Source organism: Bufo gargarizans, chromosome 3 (assembly GCF_014858855.1).
Source record: "Bufo gargarizans isolate SCDJY-AF-19 chromosome 3, ASM1485885v1, whole genome shotgun sequence".
NCBI classification, from domain to species: Eukaryota; Metazoa; Chordata; class Amphibia; order Anura; family Bufonidae; genus Bufo; species Bufo gargarizans.
This window is the reverse complement of record NC_058082.1, coordinates 390,976,486-391,001,340: the sequence shown is the minus strand read 5'-3', so window position 1 is coordinate 391,001,340 and position 24,855 is coordinate 390,976,486. Positions and strand designations below refer to the sequence as shown.

Sequence of the window (24,855 nt, the reverse complement as noted above, 5' to 3'; positions counted from 1 at the left end):
TCACAATTCGTGACCCTTATCCGCTTCCTCTGATCCCGGACCTGTTTAACCAGATTGTTGGGGCTAAAGTTTTTTCCAAGTTGGATCTAAGAGGGGCATACAACCTGGTCAGGGTCAGAGAAGGAGGCGAATGGAAGATGGCGTTCAATACCCCTGAGGGCCATTTTGAGAATTTGGTTATGCCTTTTGGTTTGATGAATGCTCCAGCCGTCTTTCAGCATTTTGTGAACAGCATTTTTTATCATTTAATGGGGAAATTTGTATTAGTGTATCTAGATGACATTTTGATTTTTTTCTCCTGATTTCAAAACTCATAAGGACCACCTACATCAGGTCTTGCTCATCCTGCGGGAGAATAAATTGTACGCTAAACTGGAAAAATGTGTGTTTGCGGTTCCAGAAATTCAATTTCTGGGGATTCTTCTCTCCGCTTCTGGTTTTCGCATGGACCCTGAGAAGGTCCGTGCTGTGCTTGAGTGGGAGCTTCCTGAAAATCAGAAGGCGCTGATGCGTTTTTTGGGTTTTGACAATTATTACAGGAAGTTTATTTTGAATTATTCCTATGTTGTTAAACCTCTCACTGATATGACTAGAAAGGGGGTAGATTTTTCCTCCTGGTCGGTAGAGGCGCGTAAGGCCTTTTCTAGTATCAAGGAGCGTTTTGCTTCCGCTCCCATCTTGGTACAACCTGATATCTCTCTGCCCGTCATAGTTGAGGTGGACGCTTCTGAGGTGGGTGTGGGTGCGGTCTTGTCTCAGGGTCCGTCTCCTGCCAAATGGCGACCGTGTGCCTTTTTCTCGAAGAAACTCTCCTCCGCAGAGAGAAATTATTATTCCTTCCCGTCCTTGGACACATCTGTCCATGGACTTAATTACGGACCTGCCTCGTTCCTCGGGGAAGACTGTGATTCTGGTGGTGGTGGACTGTTTTAGCAAAATGGTGCATTTCATTCCTTTTCCTGGCTTGCTTAATGCTAAGACGCTGGCACAGGCATTTATTGATCACATTGTCAAATTGCATGGTATTCCTTCAGACATAGTCTCTGATAGGGCACACAGTTTGTTTCCAGATTCTGGAAGGCTTTCTGTTCTTGCTTGGGGGTTCGGTTGTCATTCTCTTCTGCTTTCCACCCGCAGTCGAATGGCCAGACAGAGCGCGTCAATCAGAATCTGGAGACATATCTGCGCTGTTTTGTGGCGGAGAATCAGGAGGATTGGTGTTCTTTTTTGTCCCTTGCTGAGTTTGCTTTAAATAACCGTCGGCAGGCGTCCTCTGATAAGTCACCATTTTTTGGTGCATATGGGTTTCATCCGCAGTTTGGGACATTCTCTGGAGAGGGGTCTTCTGGTTTACCTGATGAGGACAGATTCTCCTCGTCTTTGTCATCTATTTGGCAAAATATTCAGGATAATCTAAAGAGTGAGAGATATAAGCGTGTGGCGGATAAGAGACGTGTGCCTGGTCCGGACCTGAATGTTGGTGATCTGGTGTGGTTGTCTACTAAGAATATCAAATTGAAGGTTCCCTCCTGGAAGTTGGGTCCTAAGTTTATTGGGCCTTACAAAATCTTGTCCGTCATCAATCCTGTTGCCTTCCGTCTTGATCTTCCTCAGACTTGGAAAATCCATAATGTTTTTCATAAGTCCTTATTAAAAAACCTTATGTCCAACCCATTGTACCCTCGTCTTTGCCTCCTCCTCCGATTGTGGTTGATGGTAATCTTGAATTTCAGGTCTCTAGGATTGTGGATTCTCGTGTTGTCCGCGGTTCTCTCCAGTACCTCGTTCATTGGGAGGGTTATGGTCCTGAGGAGAGGATGTGGGTCCCAGTGACGGACATTAAGGCCACTCATCTCATCAGGGCTTTCCATAGGTCCCATCCTGATCAGGTGGGCTCTGAGTGTCCGGAGTCCACTCGTAGAAGGAGGGGTACTGTCACCACCAGACATCTGAGAAGCTCTGTCAGATGTTCGTCAGAACCTCCTGCTTGAGGTTCCTTTTGTTTTGCTTTCGTTTTCTCATCTCGTTAGCCTCTCTCAGCTGTCATGTAGTTGCACTGATTGCATCCCTTTAAATCCCTTCCCATACTGCATCACTTTGCGGTTTATACAACTTCCTGGATTGTGTGCATGCTGGATGCTACTACCGAGTCTTCTACAGATAAGTTTTGATTCATTCATTTGTGTTTTCCTGTTTGCTGGATCCCAGGTGACCCTGACTCCCTCCGTATCAAGTGTAGGGAGCCGGTGGTCGTGTCCCCTCACTATTATAGGGTGTTCAGGTGTTATACAGTCGAGGAACGAGGATATGCGATCATCTATCATTTAGATTTTTGCATAGGCTGAGCAGTTAGTGAGAGAGCCAGGTCTGTTGCAGGGCTTTCCCTTTGGTTCCTTAGTTTTGGATACAGGAAAATAGGTTAGTTCAAGAGCAGCACAACAAGCGGTTTGTAGAGAGCAGAGATGATGCAGTAGCTGGGCAGGGGATCACAGATCCAACGCGATCCAGAGACATATGGAGGAAGTAGTGAGCCACAGTGTTTGGTTTTTATATATATTTGTAAATGTCTCCATTATACCACTATGTAATGCTTTTTAATTATCAATATACACCAACCCGGTCACCATCCTTTATTGACAAGGTATTTGACATGATGATCTCTGTGTTGATGAGGCCTCATGTCAGTTATACTTGTTCTTTATCTCCAACATTGGTACTCTGTACCATACTATATATGTAAACCTGTGTGGGGATCGCGTTTCTACATCGACACGTTGATTCTCCCCTTTTCTAAATCGTGCCAGGTTGCACAATGTATTTACAGTGTATGTTGGGGCTTTAACCCATAAACATCCTGCACGCTGTTTGTTTATAGTAGCGGTGCGAGCGTTTCTTATTGGTGGCCCTGTTGCTTCCCCAGGCATACGTCAGCCTGGTGCGTCACAAGGAGGTGCTGCTTCGTGACGTTAGCCGGCCGCCCCTTGATGACGCCCATGGACCTGCGCTGACTCTGCATCGGGGCGCCGACTGCCATGCACGCGCAGTGATGCCTCGCACGCGCCGCTTGGTGATGACGTCTGCGGACATGCGCATCACTGATTGTGAGACGCCAATTCCATCGTGGGTGTTCATGCGCCGTAACCCCACACAGGTGAACTTGTGAGTACAATTGTCATAATCTGTACCAGCTGTTTAATTTGATTTAATGTGACCTCACACTAGGTAGGTGTGACCTATGATATCATGGTCCATTGGTTGTTTGGCAGTGTGGGTGGGCCCAGTATATGGGATTTATATGCTGTGATTTTAGTTGCAAAATATGCTTGATAAAGGCTATTCGTAGCCGAAACGTTGCTGCAATTTTTATGCCCTGTTGTTAGGTGTCTATTTGAATAAAGAAGAATTTGGTGATATGCTGCTGTGGCTCCCTACTTCCTCCATTAGTTTTGGATCCAGTCAGTCGGATCTTCATTTTGTGTCTTCTAGTTTTCTGTACACATTCCGTGACACTTACAAAGTTAGGACCCATGAAAGGTCCTCTTTAAGCCACGTCCCGCAGTGCCGTACATGTATAGAGCTGGTCTTCTACAGGTTAAAATAAAAATAAACAGTACATGATTGTAGGAGAAATTTAATTAATTTTATATATGCATTTTTTGCCTAAAAAAGGGGAGAAAAATCCACGAAACGTGATGTATATATCTGCCTAATTAATATAGATCTACATCCATCTGGATCTTTTGTCTGGCTCTTTGCACCAAGGGATGTTTCTTGATCTTGGTAATGTAAGAGAAATTTAGTATGGAATGATGACGCTGATTATTTTATTTGAATTTTTTATAATTAAATAAGGTACAGAGCTCTTCTGCAATTTTAAGATATTGCTTATCCCAACACAACCTATCTTGCTGATATTTGCAAGATAACATCTGTGTGTGATGCTAGAGCAACACCTCCTTTAAAGAGGACCTTTCACTAGTTTAAAAACTAAAACTAACTATATCAGTGGGCAGAGCAACACCCAGGGGCCCACCTGCATTTACTAGTATGTCTGGGCGCCGCTCCGTTCGCCCGGTATAGGCTCCGGTGTCTGCAGCTCCCTCTGTTGTACTGGGCAGGGTTTTTGTATTAGGGTTGTCCCTTGCTGCAGCACTAGCCAATCGCAGCGCACAGCTCATAACCTGGAGCGGCGCGGAGCCCAGACATACTAGTAAGTGCAGGGGGACCCCTGGGCGCTGCTCTGCCCACAGATATAGTTAGTTTTTAGTTTTTAAACTAGTGAAAGGTCCTCTTTAAATCCTTCAAGAGGCAGTTTTCACCTTCATGACACAGCCTAAATTTGGAAATACGACACGTATCACTAGGTGGTAATAATTTTGGAATGCGTTCGCTTATTCTGCAGATCGAAATAACATGTACAGTTATGCAGTATCATCAGTACAATGTGCAGGCTCATCACCATTTCTTCTCTTTCTGCAAGGCTTCAGCACTTGATCACTTAATTAACAACATGTTAGGGGGGGCATGCTGTTGTCCTTTCTGAGTGTTTGTCTGAGCAGAGACCTAGAGAGGCCTCCCTTATTTTTGTACACAGTGCTGCAAACTACAGTACCTCAGGAACATAGGGACTTGAACAGTGGTATGCTTGTCTTGAACTTATCCACATACAGGTGCTAACCCTGGTCCACTAATGGGTGCACTAAGTCCTAGACTATTTTCTCACTTACTCCTACTTTGGGAGGCATTCCAACAGTTCGAGCTGCATGACCTTCCCTTTGTAAACCCAGACATTCTGTTGGTGTAACCAATGGTAATCTCACACAGCTTATACATTTTTATGTAATTTCTTGTGATCTTACTGGACAAGTATTGGTTAATAGTACCCTCCCTTTAAAATGTACAGGGGACTGGTCTACACATTATTTTTTTAGGGGTGTACACCTCAACAAACAATGCTAAAGTGGTCGATAAAAAAACTAATTTTAAACAGACGCTCAAATCTTGGGTTATTTTGGGGAGGGCATTGAGCATTACAAATGTAAAGATTTCAGAATTGATTTGAATCGTGTCTAGTTCATGGCCATATAGCAAAGTGGAGTGTTGTACAAAGCGGCTGTACTCCAATACTGTCTAATTTGTGTTTTTTGGTTTTTTTTTCCTATATGGACTTTTTTAAGTGAAGCACCAGTCCCCAAAATGCCATCATCTCTGCTGTGTCTACTGGGGTCCACCTCAAATTATGATATGGGATTTGGGGCAATAAATCGCTGGGCATATAAATTACAGGGAGTGCAGAATTATTAGGCAAGTTGTATTTTTAAAGCTGAATATTTTTGGAAGTAGTTTTTAGTTTGTTTTTAGTTTTAGCTATTTTAGGGGGATATCTGTGTGTGCAGGTGACTATTACTGTGCATAATTATTAGGCAACTTAACAAAAAACAATTATATACCCATTTCAATTATTTATTTTTACCCAGTGAAACCAATATAACATCTCAACATTCACAAATATACATTTCTGACATTCAAAAACAAAACAAAAACAAATCAGTGACCAATATAGCCACCTTTCTTTGCAAGGACACTCAAAAGCCTGCCATCCATGGATTCTGTCAGTGTTTTGATCTGTTCACCATCAACATTGCGTGCAGCAGCAACCACAGCCTCCCAGACACTGTTCAGAGAGGTGTACTGTTTTCCCTCCTTGTAAATCTCACATTTGATGATGGACCACAGGTTCTCAATGGGGTTCAGATCAGGTGAACAAGGAGGCCATGTCATTAGATTTTCTTCTTTTATACCCTTTCTTGCCAGCCACGCTGTGGAGTACTTGGACGTGTGTGATGGAGCATTGTCCTGCATGAAAATCATGTTTTTCTTGAAGGATGCAGACTTCTTCCTGTACCACTGCTTGAAGAAGGTGTCTTCCAGAAACTGGCAGTAGGACTGGGAGTTGAGCTTGACTCCATCCTCAACCCGAAAAGGCCCCACAAGCTCATCTTTGATGATACCAGCCCAAACCAGTACTCCACCTCCACCTTGCTGGCGTCTGAGTCGGACTGGAGCTCTCTGCCCTTTACCAATCCAGCCACGGGCCCATCCATCTGGCCCATCAAGACTCACTCTCATTTCATCAGTCCATAAAACCTTAGAAAAATCAGTCTTGAGATATTTCTTGGCCCAGTCTTGAGGTTTCAGCTTGTGTGTCTTGTTCAGTGGTGGTCGTCTTTTAGCCTTTCTTACCTTGGCCATGTCTCTGAGTATTGCACACCTTGTGCTTTTGGGCACTCCAGTGATGTTGCAGCTCTGAAATATGGCCAAACTGGTGGCAAGTGGCATCTTGGCAGCTGCACGCTTGACTTTTCTCAGTTCATGGGCAGTTATTTTGCGCCTTGGAACGAAACGAAACGGAATGAAACGCTTGATTGTTCGATGATCACGCTTCAGAAGCTTTGCAATTTTAAGAGTGCTGCATCCCTCTGCAAGATATCTCACTATTTTTGACTTTTCTGAGCCTGTCAAGTCCTTCTTTTGACCCATTTTGCCAAAGGAAAGGAAGTTGCCTAATAATTATGCACACCTGATATAGGGTGTTGATGTCATTAGAACACACCCCTTCTTATTACAGAGATGCACATCACCTAATATGCTTAATTGGTAGTAGGCTTTCGAGCCTATACAGCTTGGAGTAAGACAACATGCATAAAGAGGATGATGTGGTCAAAATACTCATTTGCCTAATAATTCTGCACTCCCTGTAGTTTAAGAAACCATTAAATTGAAAAAGTTCACAGAGAAGAAGATTTTGAGTCAACTTGGATTCCTGAGCTGCCCACAATCTCTAGAATGTGAGGCTGATAAACCTCAAGGGGTGGGGTCCATATGAAATCACAATGGGGGGCTGCCTCAGCTGTTGTCCTTGTGCACCATTTGAGGCCCACTCATTACTGGATCATGAAGAGGAGGAGAAATGTGGGATCCTCCTTTGCCTCAACCATTGTCTCAGAGGCATTGATGGCGTATGCTTCCTCAGCTGAAAACACTCATGGCATTTTTATAGGGGCGTGCAAATGCGTATGTACAGTACAGACCAAAAGTTTGGACACACCTTCTCATTCAAAGAGTTTTCTTTATTTTCATGACTATGAAAATTGTAGATTCACACTGAAGGCATCAAAACTATGAATTAACACATTTGGAATTATATACATAACAAAAAAGTGTGAAACAACTGAAAATATGTCATATTCTAGGTTCTTCAAAGTAGTCACCTTTTGCTTTGATTACTGCTTTGCACACTCTTGGCATTCTCTTGATGAGCTTCAAGAGGTAGTCACCTGAAATGGTTTTCACTTCACAGGTGTGCCCTGTCATGTTTAATAAGTGGGATTTCTTCCCTTATAAATGGGGTTGGGACCATCAGTTGCGTTGTGGAGAAGTCAGGTGGATACACAGCTGATAGTCCTACTGAATAGACTGTTAGAATTTGTATTATGGCAAGAAAAAAGCAGCTAAGTAAAGAAAAACGAGTGTTCATTATTACTTTAAGAAATGAAGGTGTCATGGAACCATGAACCAGACGTACAACAAGAGATAAGTGGAAATAAGAAGGCTTTATTGAAAATCAAGCTGTAAGGCAAAAGTCCAAACGGATGGCTAAACCGAAGCAGGGTCTTGCGAAGCCAGAGGTCAGGAACCAGAAGGGTAGTCAGACGAAGCCTGGATCAGGAACCAGCAGGGTAGTCAGACGAAGCCTGGATCAGGAACCAGCAGGGTAGTCAGACGAAGCCTGGATCAGGAACCAGCAGGGTAGTCAGACGAAGCCAGGATCAGGAACCAGAAGCAGCAGCAGTCTTAGAAGCATGTGAACACAGGAGGACCAAGCAAGGAACTGAAGCCACAGACCTCCTATATATATGAGCTAGGCATCCAGCTCCTCCCAGTGGGAAGGAGAAGCCGCAGGGTGGGAGGCTACAAGAAACCCAGAAACCAAGATGGCCGCCAGCACATGTCAAACGAAGGAGAACAGCAAGAAGGTAAGACCATGACAGAAGGTCAGTCAGTCCGAAAAATTGGGAAAACTTTGAAAGTGTCCCCAAGTGCAGTCACAAAAACCATCAAGTGCTACAAAGAAACTGGCTCACATGCGGACCGCCACAGGAAAGGAAGACCAAGAGTCACCTCTGCTGCGGAGGATAAGTTCATCCGAGTCACCAGCCTCAGAAATCGCAGGTTAACAGCAGCTCAGATTAGAGACCAGGTCAATGCTACACAGAGTTCTAGCAGCAGACACATCTCTAGAACAACTGTTAAGAGGAGACTGTGTGAATCAGGCCTTCATGGTAGAATATCTGCTAGGAAACCACTGCTAAGGACAGGCAACAAGCAGAAGAGACTTGTTTGGGCTAAAGAACACAAGGAATAGACATTAGACCAGTGGAAATCTGTGCTTTGGTCTGATGAGTCAAAATTTGAGATCTTTGGTTCCAACCACCGTGTCTTTGTGCGACGCAGAAAAGGTGAACAGATGGACTCTACATGCCTGGTTCCCACCGTGAAGCATGGAGGAGGAGGTGTGATGGTGTGGGGGTGCTTTGCTGGTGACCCTGTTGGGGATTTATTCAAAATCGAAGGCATACTGAACCAGCATGGCTACCACAGCATCTTACAGCGGCATGCTATTCCATCCATCGTTTGCGTTTAGTTGGACCATCATTAATTTTTCAACAGGACAATGACCCCAAACACACCTCCAGGCTGTGTAAGGGCTATTTGACTATGGAGGAGAGTGATGGGGTGCTGCGCCAGATGACCTGGCCTCCACAGTCACCGAACCTGAACCCAATCGAGATGGTTTGGGGGTGAGCTGGACCGCAGAGTGAAGGCAAAAGGGCCAACAAGTGCTAAGCATCTCTGGGAACTCCTTCAAGACTGTTGGAAGACCATTTCAGGTGACTACCTCTTGAAGCTCATCAAGAGAATGCCAAGAGTGTGCAAAGCAGTAATCAAAGCAAAAGGTGGCTACTTTGAAGAACCTAGAATATGACATATTTTCAGTTGTTTCACACTTTTTTGTTATGTATATAATTCCACATGTGTTAATTCATAGTTTTGATGTCTTCAGTGTGAATCTACAATTTTAATAGTCATGAAAATAAAGAAAACTCTTTGCATGAGAAGGTGTGTCCAAAGTTTTGGTCTGTACTGTATATATATATATATATATATATATATATATAAATACATATACATACATACACACACATACCGTAATTTTTAGACTATAAGATGCACTTTTAAGCAAGAAAAAATATCTTGCTAAAAAAATGCCTGTGTATTATAGTCTGCAGTCATGATGGTCCTGCAGTGCCAGACCTCACTTCACCACTTCCTTAAAGAAACACACTAGGTTGTTTTTTATTTTATTTTACATATAATTCTGTTGTGGTTTGCGCAGGGCTAACTGTAAGGACATTATTCTGGCACTTCCCCAATATTCACCTTTTGACTCCTATATGGGGATCTGGACTTTACTGCGGGTTGGCAACCAGATTTCTATCACACATCAGGCAGGCTAGGAACTTGACTGGAGCAAAGATAGAGAAGACACACTAGGTTAGGCTACTTTCACACAGGGTTTTTGCTGGATCCGGCAGGGTTCAGCAAAAATGTTTTTGTTACTGATAATACAACCATCTGTTATGATTGGATTCGGTTGTATTATCTTTAACATAGCAATGACAGATCCGTCATAAACTCCATTGAAAGTCAATGGGGGACAGATCAGTTTTCTATTGTGTCAGAGGAAACTTATCCATCCCCATTGACTTGCATTGTTGGTCATGATGGATCCGTCTTGCTCCGCATCCCAGGACGGAAAGCAAACGGTTTGCATTTTTTTCCAGTATTGAGACCCTATGATGAATCTCAATGCTGGGGAATATTAACACTAGTGTGAAAGTAGCCTTAACATCTCTTTGACCAGTAGGGAACAACCAGTTTCACTGTTACTGGGTCGGTTATTATTTTCTGTAGTACTCGAGAAATTAGGGCCCAAGGAGGAAAAGCATATGCGAGGTTCCAAGTCCATTTGACTGAAAAGGTATCGACAGCCCATGTTTTTTCTCTGGGGTTTAGGGAACAAAACCGCTCCACTTTTGATTTTTGACGCAAATAAGTCTATCTGAGACATTCCTCATCTTTCTGAAATCTTCTGAAAAATTTCCAGACTTAGAGACCACTCTCCTGGGTATAACATTTTTCTGCTGAGATAGTCGGCTTCTATGTCCTCTGAACCCTTGAGATGTATCACTGTAATTGAAAAGACATTTTTTTCTCCCCAGAAAAATATTTTCTCTGCCAGTCCCCTCAGGCTTGGAGACCTTGTGCCCCCCTGGTGCTTTAGGTATGCCACTGTTGTTATGTTGTCGGAAAATATTTTCAAAATAATCTGTTTTGTGATATACTTTTAGCGTTTCCCAGACTGCTCTCAGTTCTCTCTAGTTTGATGAATTTTGCTTTACCTAGTCTGACCACTTGCCCTGGTAGCTTGAGGAGGCCACCTTTGCCCCCCAGCCGGTGCCGCTTGCATCTGTCATGACCTGAATTTCCGGAATTTTGAACCAGGTTACATAATTTGGCAAATTTTCCCTTTCAATCCACCAGTTTAAATCTGACTTTACGTGGTAGGGGATGACTATCTTCTTTTCCATGGAGGACTGTTTTCTGTCTCATTTTCCTAGTATCCAGGATTATGTTATCCTGGTATGGGTCTGGCACCATGCCACCGCTGTGATGCATGAGGTCATCGTTCCCAGTATTCTCATGCTTCCTCTGATAGAGCACTGTTTTTGAAACTGAAATTTCCTTATCTTCTCCCTGAAAGACTCCAACTTTTCTTGTGAGAGAAGATGTCTGGGTAAAATAATCTAGCTAGCTTTATCCCTAGGAACGTCATTCGTGTTGATGGCACTAGACAAGACTTTTTCACATTTATCAGCCAACCTAGTTCTGAGAACTTGTGAATAATAATCTTCAGATAATCTGTCTTTTTGGACGTTTCCGGTTTTGAATTGCCTACGATAAGAAAATCGTCTAAGTAGGGGAATATTTTTAAGCCCTCTAGCCTGAGAGGGGAGATAATTTCTATCACCAGTTTTGTGAACACCCTTTGAGCGGAAGGTATACCAAAGGGTAGGTCAGTGAACTGGAAATGATTTACAATAACTACTTTGTCTATTAAAGTGAATCTGAGGTATTTTTGATGTATGGGAACGTGGTAATAGGCATCTTTTAGATCAATAAATGCCAAGTATGCACCGTTTTTGATTAGAGGGATTAGTGACGAAATTGACTCCATTTTGAATTTCCTGTAGGTTATGACTTTGTTTAGCCCCTTTAGGTTTATAATAGTACGGGAAGACCCATCAGGTTTCTGGACTAAAAATAGATTTAAATAATAACCTTTTCCCTTTTCTACCTCGGGAACCTCTATTACCACATTTGATGTTTTTAAATCTGACAAATTTTCTCTATTACATTCTGACTGTGGGAGGTTATCTGGAACTTTTTTGGAGGAGCTGAGGAAAATTCTATCTTGTATCCTTTTTTTTCTCAACCTGCCTCTTACCCTGGCGTCACAGTTTTTCGGCCTGTTTATTTTGGGGATTGAGGAGGAAACCCCTGCCCTTCCCGCCTTTTTGATATCTCCACCGTCCCGACTTCTCTTTGCCTCTATAAGACTTGGATTGAGGGTTAAAGGAACGAAAAGGCTTCTTTTTGCGTTCCTCTGGGAAACCCTTATTTTTGTCTGCTGCCTTTTCAAGAATTGTATCTAAAACTAGGCCAAAAACATATTCACTGGAGAAAGCAATAGAGCATAACTTAGCTTTGGAGATTTCATCCACAGTGCCCTTCTTGCCGAGTTTGAAAGTACTGCCTCCTTGGCGGAAAATCTGACCGATTCCGCTGAGGCATCGGCCAAAAATGTTATGGCCGATTTGAGAAGGGGAATCGAGTTTATGATTTTTTCTCTGGGAGTTTTGTTTTTAATATGGTTCTCTAATTCGTTCAGCCAAATATACATGGCTCTAGCTACAGATGTTGCCGCTATGTTGGTCCTAAATCCAGGATTTTTTCAATAGTGCATCTGCCTTCCTCTCTATGGAATCCTGTAGTTGAGTCCTCAAAGAGAAGGGAGGTCTTTTTCACAACTTTGGCCACCTGATTGTCAATCTTTGGGGTCTTATTAAAGATTTTTATTTCCGCCTGATCAAACAGCAACCTATTCCTAAACTCCCTAGAAACACCCAGTCTTCTTTCTGGGTCCATCCACTCATCCAGAATCATGTCTTTAATATTCTCATTCACAGGGAATACTTTAGATCTTTTTAATCTAAGCCCTCCAAACATTTCATCCTGAACTGACCAGGGCTTTTGCGCATCTTTAATGCCCATAGTAGCTCTCACAGCCCCCAGTAACTCCTCCATATCCTCAGAAGAAAAGTAATATTTATTTCTATCTTCAACAATTTCTCCCTCTGACAGTACATCAATATCAATATTCTGTCTAGAGGTGGAAGCCTCCTCGTCCATGTCCTCTGCCTCAGAGAAGGATGGAACGGAAACTTTCACCTTTTGGCCGGAGGTGTAGGAGGAATGGACCTGAGGGAGTCCAAGGAGGATTTCATCTCATTCTGGATCATAGATTTAACCTCCATAAGGATAGACGGTTGCTCTTCTTTTACAAGGTCATTAATGCAAGCCTGACAGAGCTTCTTTTTGCGATTTTCAGGTAGTCTTTTGGCACAAGTTGCACTTCTAGCAACCTTAGATTTAACTCTGGGCTCTTTCACTCCCTATAAAGAGAGGAGCAACCAGGTATCAGAATTACATAAACATTAAAAATGTTAGGGTAACAGATATTCTCCCCCTAGGGGAACTCATGGTTGGAGAAGCCAAAGGGTGGGGCTGTAGAATCCATCTGGCTTGCAGGGGCATCAGGAGCGGACATCCTAACTCTGGAGCCGGGAACAACCACAGTGGAGCAGCGGTAGGTCGTTTATAAAAAACACTGCTCTTTTTCATTAAGGCACAGTGTCTGACGTCACAGGCGCGCGTACTCCCCACGTGGTTCCCAGGCTCCACCCCAGCAAAGCCGGTAATATAGCGCAGTGCTGCGGCGCGTACTACAAGGATGGCCTGCTGTGTGCTCTCTAGTTCGCAGTCAGGTTCCTCACAGGAAGGGAAGGAAGACCCTGCAAAAATAGAGAGAAAAAGGCCCCCGTTAATCAGGGATGAGATCTGCTCCTGTTTTAGTCCTCTGCCCAGCTTTAGTAAAGATCGCAGGAGGGCAGAGGTGAAGTAGTAACTGCAGTAATCCCCTCGTAAAAGGTATCATAAAAATAAAAAATCTGTATAAATATTTACCTCCCACAGGAGGTCTCTCTGTGAGGTGCCCTCTTAGGGACAGGAAACACTGAGGGTGAGAGTGGGTGGTGGCCTTTTAAACTGTTCCTGCCCCTACAGAGGTCAAGGGGTCAATCTCACGTGTAGCCGTCATGGTGGACGAAATGTCAAAACGGCTACTTATCAGTAGACTTCTGTCTATGGTTATTTATGGCAAACTCGGCTAAAGACAAAAATGAGGACCACTCCTCCTGGTTCTCTGAGACAAAACATCTCAAATAAGTCTCCAGATTCTGGTTAGTGAGTTCCGTCTGTCCATTCGACTGAGGATGAAAGGCCGAAGAGAAGGACAATTATAAGAGTCCCCCTATCAGACACCACATCAGAAGGAATACCATGTAATTTCACGATGTTATCGACAAACACTTGTGCCAGAGTTTTAGCATTAGGTAGACCTGTTAATGCTTTAAAGTGTGCCATCTTGCTAAAGCAATCAACAACCACTAAATAAGAATTAGGTAAATCCGTGATAAAATCCATTGATAAATGAGTCCAAGGTGAGGACAGGATGGGCAACGGAAGCAAAGATCCGGAGGGCCGAGTATGTATCACCTTAGCATGTGCACAAGTACTGCAAGCAGACACATAGTCCTCAACACACTTACGCAACCCTGGCCATCAGAATCTATGAGAGAAGAGATCGACAGTGGATCTGCTCCCACAGTGTCCTGTGAGAACTGTACAGTGATGTTCCTCGAACACCTTGTAACGTAATTCAGAAGGAACAAACAACTTCCCTGGAGGAGAAGAATCCGGTGCATCTCCCTGGGCCTCCAATACCTCTGCCTCAAGGTCGGTATATAGGGCGGATATACAGTCAGGTCCATAAATATTGGGACATCAACACAATTCTAACATTTTGGGCTCTATACACCACCACAATGGATTTGAAATGAAACAAACACGATGTGCTTTAACTGCAGACAGACTGTCAGCTTTAATTTGAGGGTATTTACAAATCAGGTGAACGGTGTAGGAATTACAACAGTTTGCATATGTGCCTCCCACTTGTTAAGGGACCAAAAGTAATGGGGTAGAATAATAATCATAAATCAAACTTTCACTTTTTAATACTTGGTTGCAAATCCTTTGCAGTCAATTACAGCCTGAAGTCCGGAACGCATAGACATCACCAGATGCTGGGTTTCATCCCTGGTGATGCTCCGCCAGGCCTCTACTGCAACTGCCTTCAGTTCCTGTTTGTTCTTGGGGCATTTTCCCTTCAGTTTTGTCTTCAGCAAGTGAAATGCATGCTCAATTGGATTCAGGTCAGGTGACTTACTTGTCCATTGTATAACATTCCACTTCTTTCTCTTAAACTCTTTGGTTGCTTTTGCAGTATGCTTTCAGTCATTGTCCAGCTGCACTGTGAAGCACCGTCCAACGAGTTCTGAAGCATTTGGCTGAATACGAGCAGATAATATTGCCCGAAACACTTCAGAATTCATCTTGCTGTTTTTGTCAGCAGTCACATCAGCAATAAATACAAGAAAACCAGTTCCATTGGCAGCCATACATGCCCACGCCATGACACTACCACCACCATGCCTCAGTGATGAGGTGGTATGCTTAGGATCATGATCAGTTCTTTTCCTTCTCCATACTCTTCCCATCACTCTGGTACAAGTTGTTCTTGGTCTCATCTGGCCATAGGATATTGTTCCAGAACTGTGAAGGCTTTTTTTAGATGTCGTTTGGCAAACTCTAATCTGGCCTTCCTTTTTTTGAGGCTCACCAATGGTTTACATCTTGTGGTGAACCCTCTGTATTCACTCTGGTGAAGTCTTCTCTTGACTGTTGACTTTGACACACATATACCTACCTACTGCAGAGTGTTCTTGATCTGGCCAACTGTTGTGTTTTCTTCATCAGGGAAAGAATTCTTCGGTCACCTATGACAGTTGTTTTCTTTTGGTGTTGCTGAGCTCACAGGTGGGTTCCTTCTTTTTAAGAATGTTCCAAACAGTTGTTTTGGCCATGCCTAATGCTTTTTCTATCTCTCTGATGGGTTTGTTTTGTTTTTTCAGCCTAATGGTGGCTTGCTTCACTGATAGTGACCGCTCTTTGGATCTCATCTTGAGAGTTGACAGCAACAGATTCCAAATGCAAATAGCACACTTGAAATGAACTCTGGACCTTTTATCTGCTCATTGTAATTGGGATAATGAGGGAATAACACACACCTGGCCATGAAACAGCTGAGAAGTCAATTGTCCCATTACTTTTGGTCCCTTAACAAGTGGGAGGCACATATGCAAACTGTTGTAATTCCTACTCCGTTCACCTGATTTGGATGTAAATTCCCTCAAATTAAAACTGACAATCTGCAGTTAAAGCACATCTTGTTTGTTTTATTTCAAATTCATTGTGGTGGTGTATAGAGCCAAAAATGTTAGAATTGTGTTGATGCCCCATTATTTATGGAGCTGACTTTAACTACCCCCTCAGACAATATCGGACCAGGATCTTTCGAATCACCCCCCAACGAAAGCTACGAGAGAAAGCATCAGCCTTGATGTTCTGAACCCCAGGGCGATAGGTGACGATGAAAATAAATCTGGTAAAAAACAATGACCATGTGTGGCCTGCCTTGGGTTCAGTCATTTAGCCGACTCCAGGTAAGCCAGATTTTTTTGATCAGTATGATGAATTGCTCCTTCCAACCAATGACACCACTCCTCAAAAGCCAACTTAATGGCCAGCAACTCTCTATTAACCACGTCATAATTCCTTTCTGCAGATGAGAGCTTCTTAGAGAAGAATGCACATGGACGCCATTTACTAGGTGAAAGACCCTGCGACATGACTGTTCCTAACCCTACCTCGGATGCGTCAACTTCCACAATGAATGGCTGTGACATATCCAGTTGCACCAGTATAGCAGCAGAAGCAAAATATTCCTTCACCAATGAAAAGGCTTGTAATCCCTCATCAGACCAGACTGAGACAGCCGAACCTTTCCTAGTAATGTCCGTTAAAGGTTTAACCACAGTCAAGTAGTTCAAAATGAATTTACGGTAGTAGTTGTGAACCCCAAAAACCGCATAAGCTCTTCCAGGTTTTCGGGTCGATCCCAATCCAACATAGCATGAACCTTCTCTGGATTCGTAAGAAAACCTGAAGATGAGAGTAGGTAACCCAGGTATTGCACTACCCTGAACTACAAATACATCTTTCTCCATCTTAGCTTTGACACAGTTAGAGGTTTGGTCTGGGAAAACAGGTATTTTCCTCCCAGCATGTGCGGCTGGGCTGATTTACAGCCAGGTGAGGTCAAATACTGGACCAGATTTTAAATGCCAGTCTGGGTTTTGGCAGAACCTAGCTGTCCTTAAATAGGCAGCTGGGCTCAGAAGCCAGATCTCTGTGTTGGGATCTGGGAGCCTTGTGTCTGGATGAAGTATTGCTATCTGTTTGGCGTAAAAACAGGTAGGTGCTGCTATCAGCAAGGACTCTGAGGCAGAATTGCTGCATGGTGTGAATTATCACCAACACCGCAAGGTGACTTTTTGTTTGAATATGACTGTTTGTCTTGTAACTTGCCTATACAATAAAAAACTTAACTGTTTGATCTAAACAACTTGTTCTTGCCTCTATACTGCGTCCACTAATCTTGTCTACCAGAGCGAGTCCCTACATAGCATATAATTTATTCTTTCTTAGGCTCTTTAACACCTGTCTCATGTGATCCTGATGAGTCTCCATATCTGGAGATAAAATTAGTATGTCATCCAGATACAAAACAACAAACCTCCCCACCAGATGATGAAAGATATCATTAACAAAATGCTGGAAAACCGCAGGAGCATTAGTTAACCCAAACGGCAAGACCAGATTCTCAAAAATGACCCTATGGGGTATTAAACGTAGTCTTCCATTCATCCCCCTTCTTGATCCTGACCAGATTATATGCCCCCTTAGATCCAACTTGGAGAACATCTTGGCACCAACAATTTGATTAAACAAGTCAGGAATCAAAGGAAGGGTGTACGGATCACGGACCGTAATCCAATTGAGCTTACGGAAGTCCAGACATGGCCTAAGAGTTCGGTCTTTCTTCTTTACAAAGAAAAACCTTGCTGCCATGGGAATTAGGAAGGTCTAATATGTCCCTTAGCACTATACTCTCGCATGGCCGCTCTTTTGGGTTCAGAAAGGTTATATAACCTAGATTTGGGCAACTTTGCTCTGGGAATAAGATTGATAGGACAATCTTATTCCAAGTGCCGGGGTAAACCCTGGCAACCACTCTCAGAAAATACATCTGAAAAATCAGAAATGAAAGAGGGAACAGAGAACTGACCATCAACTAGGTTAACCCCTGCCCCACTGTCAATAAACACCTCAAATCCCAGAGTTTTGGACTCTAGTGCCACCTCGGCAGACAGGAGAAATAGTAAGTTCTCTGATTCCCCACCCAAACCACCAAGAGTAAGATGAGAATAAAAAATTAAGGATAAACATGAACAAAATGTCCTCTTTTTCCACAATAAAAACATACTCCCTTCTTATGACTGACACTCTTGCTGTCACCACCAGACATCTGAGAAGCTCTGACAGACGTCCTTCAGAACCTCCTCCTTGAGGTTCCTTTTATTTTGCTTTCATTTTCTCATCTCGTTAGCCTCTCTCAGCTGTCATGTAGTTGCACTGATTACATCCCTTTAAATCCCTCCCCATACTGCATCACTTTGGGGTTTATATTCCTTTCTGGAGTGTGTGCATGCTGATCCTACTTCTGAGTCTTCTACAGATAAGTTTTGTTCGTTCATTTGTGTCTTCCTGTTTGCTGGATCCCAGGTGACCCTGACTCCCTCCGTATCAAGTGTAGGGAGCCGGTGGTCGTGTCCCCTCACTATTATAGGGTGTTCAGGTGTTATACAGTCGGGGTACGAGGATATGCAATCATCTACCATTGGGATTTTCTCATAGGCTGAGCAGTTAGGGAGAGAGCCAGGTCTGATGCAGGGCTCTCCCTTTTGTTCCTTAATTTTGGATCCAGTCAGTCGGATCTTCATTTTGTGTCTTCTAGTTTCCTGTACATCTTCCGTGACACTTGCATGCAGGCCCAGTGGTGGCTCCCCCTAACTGCATTGGTTCATAACCAGGCATAAATTCAGGAGTCTCTCCACCCAAGGTGTCAGAGGAAGCTGACACTTTACATGATAGTTCGTCTTGAGAGTGAGGGACCTTAGATCTCTCTCTCAGGCGTCTATCCATACAAACAGTTGCTTCCAATGACTAACGATTTTCGTGAAAGGCCAACGCGTTCTGTAGTCTCTCCGATAATCCCTGACAGAATTGGCTACGGAGAGCTGGATCATTCCACTCTGTATCCGTAGCCCATTAACTAAATTCAGAACAGAAGATCTCCGCAGAACACTTTCCCTGCCATAAACCACATAACTTGGTCATGGCCAGGGAGATCCAATCTAGGTCATCGTAGATAAGACCTAGAGCTCTGAAAAATGTATCTACTGACCGGAGGGACTGTGATACGGTTGGTAGAGAAAAAGCCCAAGACTGAGCATCCCCTTTAAGCAATGACATGATAATACCCACTCTATGATTCTCACCCCCAGACAAGCGTGGACGTAACTTAAAGTACAAGTTACACGATTCTCTGAACCAAATGAAATTATCGCTTTCCCCCGAAAAATCTGTCTGGAAGTGCAACCTTAGGTTCAGGACAGGCCTATCGGCACCGGCAGCCTATGATATCTGGATCTGCATGCCGAGGTCAGCTACCTCTATAGAAATATCCTGAAATTGTCCAGCCAGTGCAGCGACTGGATCCATAGCCTCACTGACACAAACAAAAAAGATGGATTTCGGCGGTTGATAATGTCACGGAGCGGTTTGGGTAAATAACTCCACACCGCCCACAAGAGGGAAGGGAAAAGGTACTAGGCCTGGAAACTAGGGGAAGGGGGAAAGTTCACCGTCTAGTGAATCCTTAACCCGAGCCCTGACTACTATAAGTAAGAACAGACCTTGATGGGGAAAAGACAATTAACTCCAAGGTATGCAGATGAGCAGGAACTCAGAGGAGAACCAGACACCAGCTCTTCACAAACTAAAAGGAGATATCAACCGCATAGCATGATGGGTGAGGTCAGACTAAATAGAGGAGTAGGAATCACCACTTGAGCTACACCTGAGACCAGAGATGTAGTCATACCCAGCAACAACACAGAAGAGTGAAACCAGAGAGGCTGTCAGATCACATCACGTGCAGGCAGTCTTTTAGATCTTCTGACCCCTGTCACAGGACAGACCGTGACAGCATGAGAGCTACTGAAACAGCGTAGCACAACAAACTACCGTATGCTGTTTCCCTAACTCAAAAACAGCATAGCTTGTTGACTCCCCATGCAAGACCTTTCTCTGATATATTTCACATTGCTACTTATTACTGACGTAAGACTCCTCTTAGTACAACACCTAAAGTTGCTGCAAGAATGTTATATCAGTTCTGGAATGCAATGGCTGAGGATGAAGCACGAACGCTATTACAGCCAGAATTACTGACTGTTAGAGATGATCGAATTTCATGTAATGAAAGTCGTTCACGCTTCGTTTGGTGTTAAAAGCAGAATTGCCTTATGGATTCCTTTACCACGGACCATAACTCAATACTATGACGAAATGCATAACGGAATGCCTTTAGAGGCATTCTGTTATTCATTCCATCGTAATAGAAGTAATATGGCCAGGAGAGGACTCCTCTGCATAACGGAAACAGGACAGACCCGTTTTGCAGCCCATAGACTTCTATGAAGACAGAATGAATAACGGAATGCCTCTAAAGGCATTCCGTCATAGAATTGCGTTATGGTCCTTGATAATGGAATCCATAACGCAATTCAACTTTTACCAACAAACGAAGCGTTAACGTACTTCAAAATATGAAATTTACTCATCTCTACTGACTGTAATAGTGTTTTTACCTCAGTCATTGCATTTGAGATCTGATAACCAACATCATTATTAGGGATTAACGTAATGACGTATTAACGTCGATTTGTATAAAACTACAGAATTAGAATGCATTGGCTCCGATGAGCCGAAGTTATTGCTTCAACATCGCGTAATAACTTCCTAAGGGTATTTTCACACTAGCATTGTTCGGATCCAGCAGGCAGTTCCATCAACGGAACTGCCTGCCAGATCCAATAAACCATATGCAAACGAAAATATGTTTTTTCCCGGATCCGTTAGACAGATCAGGTGAAATTCCGGATCTGTCTCACCCGCTATCATCCGGAATAACGGATCCGGTATTTAACGTTTTCCAAATATCAAAATAAAAAATAGCTCCTCCTATGTCCCGGAGCATGCGCAGACCGGAAAACCGGATATGGCAATGCGGCAATTTCCGGAACACTTGGTACCGAATCTGGCATTAATATATCTCTATGGAAATTAATGCCGGATCCGGCAAGTACGGTATTGTTCCGGGATCAAATATTATACAAGGGACCGAACGGAAGACATCCTGATGCATACTGAACGGATTGATTTCCATTCAGAAAGCATTAGGACAAGACTGATGTTTTTTTTCCGGTATTGAGAACCTTTACCAGATTTCAATACCAGAAAAGAATAATGCTAGTGTGAAATTACCCTAAATAAATTTGTACTATAAAAAAACATTTCCCGAACTCAGGTTCGGTTCCAAGGTGTCACTTTCTTACAGTACAAATTAATTTATGAAGATATTAAGAGAAGTCTTGCGAGACTTCGTGAAAAGTAACTTCGGCTCATCGGAGACAATACTTTCTAATACTGTACGGAGCTCCTGCTCTGTACAGTATTGGAACAAAGTTGTATGCGAATTGACTTCAGATGTTTCATCCAATGTCGATTCGCTCATTCCTAATCATTATAACGAAAATTTCACTGGTATAACTGATATATGGTATACGTTCCACCTATCAAAATCAAATCACTGTCGTTTGGAACGCTACATTTCTGTTAAAACTGTTACTTTATTAATCAGAAAAACAAAAGGGAAGGGGGACTAACCTATATTAAAATTCTAGGACACCATCCATTCAGTATAGGGTCGATATAGGACACCATCCATTCAGTATAGGGTCGATATGAGGACCTATAAGCCGCATACACGGTGAATGCAGCTGCGGATGGGGTCACTAGAAATGCCGCAGGCTAGTGCTATACTGCAAGTGAAAGCAGAGGGCCATGGGGCCGTGCTAATTGATTCCACAGAAGTAAGCACTAAGGCGCGGTCAGTGTGCTCTGAATCACTACCAGCTCATGGATCCCTCGACTAAAGTTATGGATAGACTAATCCAGTGATAAACATCTGCCTGCAGAAGCCGATCTCAATTGAATCCATCCGTTCATGTGAAACGGATGTCTAAGAATCAGCCCTGCAGACACGAATCACTGGATCTAAGCTAAGCTGGGTGAAACAGACAGATCTGGATTGCTGTTGCTCATCTAACTGCAGAGGGCTGAGAACCGCAGACCTCAACTGCAGTGTGAGCGCAAAGCAGATACATATGAACATTGATTTATCCCCACACCACACTCATGTGTGGTGAGTGTGGTGTGGGGATAAATCAATGTTCATATGTATCTGCTTTGCGCTCACACTGCAGTTGAGGTCTGCGGTTCTCAGCCCTCTGCAGTTAGATGAGCAACAGCAATCCAGATCTGTCTGTTTCACCCAGCTTAGCTTAGATCCAGTGATTCGTGTCTGCAGTGATTAGTCTATCCATAACTTTAGTCGAGGGATCCATGAGCTGGTAGTGATTCAGAGCACACTGACCGCGCCTTAGTGCTTACTTCTGTGGAATCAATTAGCACGGCCCCATGGCCCTCTGCTTTCACTTGCAGTATAGCACTAGCCTGCGGCATTTCTAGTGACCCCATCCGCAGCTGCATTCACCGTGTATGCGGCTTATAGGTCCTCATATCGACCCTATACTGAATGGATGGTGTCCTATATCGACCCTATACTGAATGGATGGTGTCCTAGAATTTTAATATAGGTTAGTCCCCCTTCCCTTTTGTTTTTCTGATTAATAAAGTAACAGTTTTAACAGAAATGTAGCGTTCCAAACGACAGTGATTTGCTAATCATTATAACTACACATTTAATTTCAGAACTGCTGTTAATAATTTGGACAGTTAATAATGTTACTCCAGGTTGTAAATTCATAAAACTATATTACCATTCATCTGTGAAGTCCAGTCTTATTGTACTTGTGGTAGTTCCTTTTGTACTGTAGTGTAATTGTAATACAGGTTCACTTGTCTCAGTTTCTGGACTGAATATAGCGTTTTCTGTAAAAAAAAAAAAAAATATATAAGGTATGATCACAAACTTGCTTATATTAACCCCTTCAGGACCCTACCATTTTTCACCTTAAGGACAAGGCTATTTTTTTGCAAGTGTGACGTGTCACTTTAAGTGGTGATAACTTTAAAACGTCACAAAAGTTACTTTTTGGGGCTTACATAATAGAAACCACACATAAATAGCCCCATTTTAGAAACTACACCGTCCAAGGTATTCAGAACTGATTTTACAAACTTTGTTAACCCTTTAGGTGTTCTAAGTTTTAAAGGAAAATGTAGATAATATTTCAGTATTTCACATTTTGGGCAGATTTTCCATTCTAATCCATTTTTTCCCGCTAACAAAGCAATGGTTAACAGCCAAACAAAACTCAATATTTATTGTCCTGAATCTGTAATTTACAGAAACACCCCATATGTGGTCGTAAACTGCTGTACGGGCACATGGCAGGGCACAGAAGGAAAGGAATGCCATATGGTTTTTGGAAGGCAGATTACACTGGGATAATTTTAAGTTGCCATGTCGCATTTGAAGAACCCTTGATGCACCCCTACAGTAGAAGCTCCAAAAAAAGACCCCATTTTGGAAACTACTGTATAAGGTGGCAGTTTTGTTGCCACTATTTAAGGGTACATATGATTTTTGGTTGCTCTATATTACACTTTCTGTGAGGCAAGGTAACAAAAAATATCTCTTTTGGCACAGTTTTTATTTTTTGTTATTTACAATGTTCATCTGACAGGTTAGATCACGTGGTACTTTTATAGAGCACATTGTTACGGAGGTGACATTACCAAATATGACTTTTTTGGGGGTTGTTTGTTTCAGTTCTACATAATAAAACATTTTTGAAAAAAAATATTTTTTAGTGTCTCCATATTCACTCTGGTGAAGCCTGAGGGGTTAGGTCATGTGATATTTTTACAGAGACGGTCAATACAGATGCGGCAATACCTAATATGTCTACTTTCTATTTTTATATTATAAAAAAAAACATTTTTTCCACTTTTTTTTTTACTTTTTATATTTGTCCCATAGAAACATAGAATGTGTTGGCAGATACAGTAAGAACCATTTGGCCCATCTAGTCTGCCCAATATACTGAATACTATGAATAGCCCTTGGCCCTATCTTATATGAAGGATGGCGTTACGCCTATCCCATGCATGCTTAAACTCCTTCACTGTATTTGCAGCTACCACTTCTGCAGGAAGGCTATTCCATGCATCCACTACTCTCTCAGTCCCACTGTGGGACTTCACATTTTCAGGGTTTGATCCTTGTTTTAATTCAGTACAATACATTATGTATTGTACTGAATTGAACTGTCAGCGTCTTACACAGTAAGACGCTGACAGTTGCTGAGGAGACCCAGCCTGCCGGCTGGATCTTCTGGGCTTTCGTAGCTGTCAGGCTCTGATGTAAGGCCTCATTCACACGGACGAGAATTCCGCGCGGGTGCAATGTGTGAGGTGAACGCATTGCAATCGCACTGAATGCAGACCCATTCACTTCAATGGGACTGTGTAGATGAGCGGTGATTTTCACTCATCACTTGTGCGTTGCGTGAAAATCACAGCAAGCTCTATATTGTGTGTTTTTCACACAACGCAGGCCTCATAGAAGTGGGGCTGCGTAAAAATCGCAAGCATACACAAGCAAGTGCGGATGCGGTGCGATTTTCAAGCATGGTTGCTAGAAGACGATCGGGATGGGGACCCTATCTTTATTATTTTCCCTTATAACATGGTTATAAGGGAAAATAATAGCATTCTTAATACTGAATGCTTAATAAAATGTCCATTGAGGGATTAAAAATAATAAACAAATTTAACTCACCCCAACCACTTGATCGCGTGCGGATCTCCTCTTCTTTCTACTTTCTTCAGGACCTGGCTAAAGGACCTTTGATGACATCACTGCACTCATCACATGGTCTATCACATGGTCAATCACCATGGTGATGGACCATGTGATGAGCGCAGTGATGCCACAAAAGGTTCTTTTCCTCCCAAGAAAGAAGACAAGCCGGGCAGCGCGAACAAGTGGATGGGGTG

The 24,855-nt window shown here is 43.0% G+C and overlaps 1 protein-coding gene across 4 annotated transcripts in view; it reads right to left on the bottom strand.

Moving 5' to 3' along the window:
* The window catches only part of DCAF6 (DDB1 and CUL4 associated factor 6), a 1,153,281-nt gene that overhangs the window by 460,049 nt on the left and 668,377 nt on the right, over positions 1-24,855 (bottom strand). For all 4 annotated transcript variants that reach the window (XM_044288252.1, XM_044288251.1, XM_044288253.1 and 1 more), the window contains one exon: positions 22,671-22,782. In XM_044288252.1, the coding sequence (XP_044144187.1) occupies positions 22,671-22,782 (112 nt within the window). The remainder of the gene's footprint in view (positions 1-22,670; positions 22,783-24,855) is intronic.